At 47.4% G+C, this 5,223-nt stretch overlaps 1 protein-coding gene across 1 annotated transcript in view; it reads left to right on the plus strand.

The window, feature by feature from the left end:
* The first annotated feature begins 3,915 nt into the window (after nucleotides 1-3,915).
* Nucleotides 3,916-5,223, plus strand: part of Barx2 (BARX homeobox 2) — a 71,195-nt gene continuing 69,887 nt past the window's right edge. Inside the window, exons 1-3 of the mRNA XM_010616571.1 lie at nucleotides 3,916-4,212; nucleotides 4,318-4,431; nucleotides 4,589-4,812. Coding sequence (XP_010614873.1) covers nucleotides 3,916-4,212; nucleotides 4,318-4,431; nucleotides 4,589-4,812 — 635 coding nt within the window. The remainder of the gene's footprint in view (nucleotides 4,213-4,317; nucleotides 4,432-4,588; nucleotides 4,813-5,223) is intronic.

Here is a 5,223-nt window from a genome sequence, read left to right on the forward strand (position 1 = left end):
TTTTTTTTTTTTTTTTTTTTGCAGACATAAAAAGTGAGAACCATAAATGACCCAGTCTCCTGCGAAGTGCTGGTTAGACTGATTGACATCTGCAGATGCATGGAGTCTGTGGTTCTAAGGCCAGATGTTTAGTACCACTTAGAGACCCTGGGTGGCCAGGGCCATTTCCTTTAGTTAATAACAGTTCTATCCTATTTCTGTCCTCCCACTCTGAATTTAATGTTGATTCTGGGTTTTGACCACTAAGCAAACTCAACCCCAAATACATGCAAACACAGAGGTAGATTCTGGTGCTTTCTAAATTTGTAATGAATTTTGATAGCAAATTATTCATTTTATTGGAAAAAGCAAAGCTGGTGGCGAGACTGGCATTTCATGATTTAGTGCTGTGTACATAATCTCTGGTGGAATTGTACTGCAAATCAGAGCGCTCTCTCCTTACCTACATGTTCTAATTGAGGACCAGGCACCAGGGAAATTATTCAGTGACTAGGCCAGAGCTGGGACCCAGTTTGCCACACTCAGTTCATTTCCCTAACCCCAGACAGCCATGGCACTATTCCATCAGGTTTAAACTGCTGCTTCTCTCTTCCTGTAGTTTTCTCATTAGTAAAGGGGAATCAAGTGAAGTGAAAAAAGTGAAAACCAATGATTCTGCTTACATGTATATCTATTTTCACAATATTATCATAGAGGAAGGAGAGCTAAATTTTTGTTTCCTGGCTACGTCAACTGGGATATTTGAGGTACACAGGACACTGACGGAAACACAGCTGAAGGATGTCAAGAGAGCATAATTTAAAAAGAGCAGTAATACTCAGACCTGAAACTGTATGACATGCTTTTCAAAATTTAGAAACATTGGGTGATTTCCTGAATTTCCCCCTTCATGTAAATGTTCAGTGCTCTGTAGATACAATCATTGTCTTTTTCACCCCTCAATTTAAACAAAGCTTTTGAGAAAAGATAGAAGATTCTAGTCAGTTCTTTGAAAGCTCATTTGTCAAGTAGATTACATTTTTGCCTTCTCTTAAAAATGTGCCTTCCAGTGTATGAAAGCAGTTTTTGTAAATTAATATCATCATTAAAAATAAGTTGGTCTACTTGTATACCTCCTTTAACTTGTTATTCGGGGCTGCCGTGCTGGGCTGCACAGACAGCAAACAGTTTTGGCATGGCCCTCGGGCCCAGGGGAATATTAACTTACAAAGCGTTCCCTATTTTGCTTTTACATGTCTGAAACTATTTCAAAACTTAGCGGCTGAAATGCAAGTTATTAAATACACTTGAGTAGAATGTAAGAAGTCCCCCGCCTGCCCCATTCAGAGAAAAGATGGTTGGGAAATAAATTAGTGTACTCATAAGATGCCTCTTGGCTGCTTCTGAGTATTTACATCGACACATAACTCAAGATTATAAAAAAATAGTTAAACCAGAGTTAGATACTAGGCATGAATTAAGTGTTACCCTAGGATTGAAAAGGTCTATTTTGTTTTATTAAACTTTAAGTGTTCTTTGACCTATATGAGAAATGCAAAGTATAAATGATTTATGGAGCAAAATAAAAGATAGATAACAGGAAACAGGGAGTTAGATCTTTTGCAAATGGCAAGGGGACACAGAGATGGAAGGTGAGAGAGGGGAGGGTAAAGGAAGTAAAAAGAATTAAGATGTGTTATATACATGTACTAATCCAAGATAAATGTGATCATTTTGTACTGAAAATATAGTAAAAGTTTAAAACCTAAAAAAGTTCTAGATGAGTGGAGATATAGGCGTGTGACAAAATAGGAAGGAGGGATTCTTTGGTTTTGGGTTGTCAGAACCTCCAGCACCAACTTTGCAAAGGTGTCCTGTCCCCTTTTCTTCAGCCAGCTCTGTCTTCAGGAATCAGGAGCCAGAATGAAGAGTGGGGGTTGATCTCCTGGAGGATGTGAACAGTGTAGACAGTCTGTTCTTCATTGTGTGTGTTCCTCTGTGGGTGCAGGGCCAGACACTGCTTGAGTGCAGTCACAGGAGGCTGGGAAGTGTCTGTGGGTCTCCAGCAGCTGGAAAATGTTTGAGCCCCTTTGGCAGATGTTTGCTGTTCCAGCCACTTCATTAATGTTGGAAACAAAACCCCTGACTATTCTGACCCAAGTTTCACTTTGTGATTGACAGCTGGGGTGTGCTTCCTCTCACAGAAGTGCTTTATAGTCTGAGAGCCACAGAGAGGGAGTGAAAAGAGGGAGATCAGAGCAAAAAGGGAACTAGGCTAGATGCCATTGCTGAAAAGCCAAAATTATCAAGGAAAGTGGAGAGACTCATTTAAACAGAAAGACAAATTTAGTACAACTAATTAAGCTTTGATGTCCCATCAAACACATTATATAATTTAGTTTCCCCAGCTTTCATGCATTTATTCATGACATACTTACTGAGAACTGACCATGTGCCAGGTGCTATATGGGTATTGTGACACAAGATGAATAATGCTGCACTGGAGTTCAATGTCCAGTGGGTGAAATAAACGTGCAAAAAACAATACAATAAGGGAAATGCTAGGGTAGAGATAGAAATAGCAAAGGACAGCATTGGGGGAGTGGGGGCACTTTCATGGGGAAGGTGACATTTGAGATGGATCTCAAACTAGTTTTTCTGTGTGAGAGGGAGGAATGGCTGTGAAGGGCATTCCAGTGAAAAGGACCAAGCTTGCATAAAGGCATGGCTTATGAAAGGCCAACCTTGAGAAGTAGAAATGGTGACTACCATTTACAAAGGAAAACCCTGAGTCTGAGCAGGGGTTAGAAGCCATTCCTGACTGGTAGATCTTCAATCTCTCACCAACTGCAGCTCCCTCCACCCACCAATTTCTTGCCTCTGTAGTGGAAAATAGATAAGATGAGAAATCCAAGGAGCTAATAGGAACCAAATCTGTGAATTGAAGCAGGGAGGAGAGAGAGGGCTGGAGGATGCCGAGGCCCCCGGGGGAGCTGAGGCATTGAAGGCCCAGGAGGACCCAGCCTGTCGATTCCAGCCAGGCTGGGCCCTGCAGAGCTGAGATGCAGGCTTCGAACTCAGGGGAGAGGGGAGGACAAGAAGATGAAGACAGGGAGGGAATAAAAAGGGTGAGCTTTAGAAAGGGAGAAAAGAGAAGGAAGAAATTCGACAGAGAGGGGAGGCTAAAATTGGGGAACTATGAGGGGAAAGAAATGGGAGGAAAAAAGAAAAAGAATTAGTGGAGGTGGGTGAAATGGGAAGAGGCAGAGGGAAGAGTAAAGTTGGAGGGTAGGAGGGCAGGACTAAGACAGGGCTTTGGAAGGGTGAACCAAAGTTCCCCTCCAGAGTACACTCCAAGGCCTGAAAAAGACTTCAGCCACTGCTGAGGCAGCCACTCAGGTGCTGGGCTCCTTCTCCCCAAGCACTAGTAGGTTTTTTGTTTTGTTTTGTTTTTGAGACAGACCTACAGCCCGCCCTTTCCGGCGGACAATAAGAGCTCACCGCCAGAATTGATCTCAGTGTGAACGCTGTGTCCTTGGGATCCGGCCCTAGCACCTTGCGTAGCGGGCTCCTGCTCCCTTCGGTCATGGAGCTCGGGCTGCTGCGCGGGGTCAGAGTGGGAAGAGGCCAAGGGACACGAGTTCAGCCAGTCAACAGGCGGCAAAAAACGAGGGGGCGCATATGTGCTCCAAGTGGCAAGCACGGGCCACGGCGGCCGCTGGGACACCTGGCGGCAGTTCTCCAGGACCCTCGATCTGCTGGGAGAGGAAAAAATAATTGTAAATGGAGAGAAGAGGGGAACCAAGGCACTTTCTGACACTTGGGAAGGTCTCCAACTGCACATTGCGGGCCATGCTATTAATACCTACTCCCTATAAGCGTCTGATTACTATTTCTCCAAGTGCGTCCTTCCTCTGCATTTAATCACCGGCTCTGATGTGCGCGCCTAGACTTGCTTGCTCAGCCCCCCGGGGCCGGTCCAGTAACCTCGCAGAGCCCGCGGAGACTTGCGGCCAACGCCAGATTCAAAGGGGCATGGCAGTCTCATCAGCTGCCCAGAATTCTGTATCCCTGTTTCCTATCATGCGTTTTTTTTACATACCCGCGCATCAATTCGAGACAAAATCTTGGAACGCGGCGCGAACGCGGCGGTTCCTGCCCGGTGCCGTATTCGGCTCAGGCAGCGGGATCCACAGCCGAGCGGAGGCTCGGTTGGGGTTCCGCGATCCAACAGTTATCCATTGAAAACAAAAGTTCTTACAGATATGAATTGGGGCAGACTCAGAAGGTAGAGCCCAGGGAGAAAAAGGGAAACCACCCAAAAATCATGGCTTTTAGGCTACCCAACCTTATGGAGTCTCAAGACTCGGGAATGGAAAGTCGCAGGCCCGGGGAGATCGCGCTTTGGAGGCCCGGTTTGGGCTGATTGTTTGGAATCCCGGTGGCGCTGAGGTACCCTGGGATTGAGCTGTGCCGACCCTTTCCGGCGAGGCAAAATATTTTATAAATAAGGCTTAAACATTAAAAAAAAAAACCAGATGCTTTTAGTACTTTTTTTCTTTTTGTCAGCTTATTATTGGTTAACGGACCAAGCCATGGTCATTTATAGTTTGAGATTGGGTCACTGAGCAGTCAAGTTTACAACCTCTGCACAAAAGCCCCATACCCACAGGGCTCGAGCTCGCTGCGGATTTCGGGGTTGCAAGTGGAGGGACGCGAAGCCGCGGTTCGTAAGAAACGGTCCACGCGGGGAAGGAGACTTAGTAGTCTTGGGGTGGGGGTCGGTTGCGCTGTGGTCCGTGGCCTCGGCGAAGACTCTACTTCTTGCCTGCGGTAGAGTCAGAGGTACCCTCCCGCAGATTTCAGGGGTCAGGACCCCAGCCCGGCCTGTGGGTGCAGGACTGTCCCTAAGGTGCGCGCAAGGGACACTGGTTGGAAAAGCAGCCGGCTGAAGCCGCCTCTGCTAGAGCTGTTGGCGCGCGCTGCCCGCACTGCGCGCACACTCTCAGGCGCGCACCCCTGAGCACACACCTGGAGTTCGTCCCGGGGGTGAGGGGGAGTGGTGGTGGAGGAGGAGAGCCAAAGCAAGTGTCTTAAAATAGAGGGCCAGGCAGAGGAGTGCTAGACACGAAGAAGGGGGAGGAGGCGGGAGCTGAGGGACACTAGGCGGACAGGTCAGGGCCCTGGTCCCACAGGCGGGCAGGGGCGGGGGTGGGCGCCGACGCCCCTCGCCTGGCACTCCGC

The sequence above is a fragment of the Fukomys damarensis genome, unplaced genomic scaffold, assembly GCF_012274545.1.
Source record: "Fukomys damarensis isolate Sample0158 unplaced genomic scaffold, DMR_v1.0_HiC HiC_scaffold_16, whole genome shotgun sequence".
Taxonomy (NCBI): domain Eukaryota; kingdom Metazoa; phylum Chordata; class Mammalia; order Rodentia; family Bathyergidae; genus Fukomys; species Fukomys damarensis.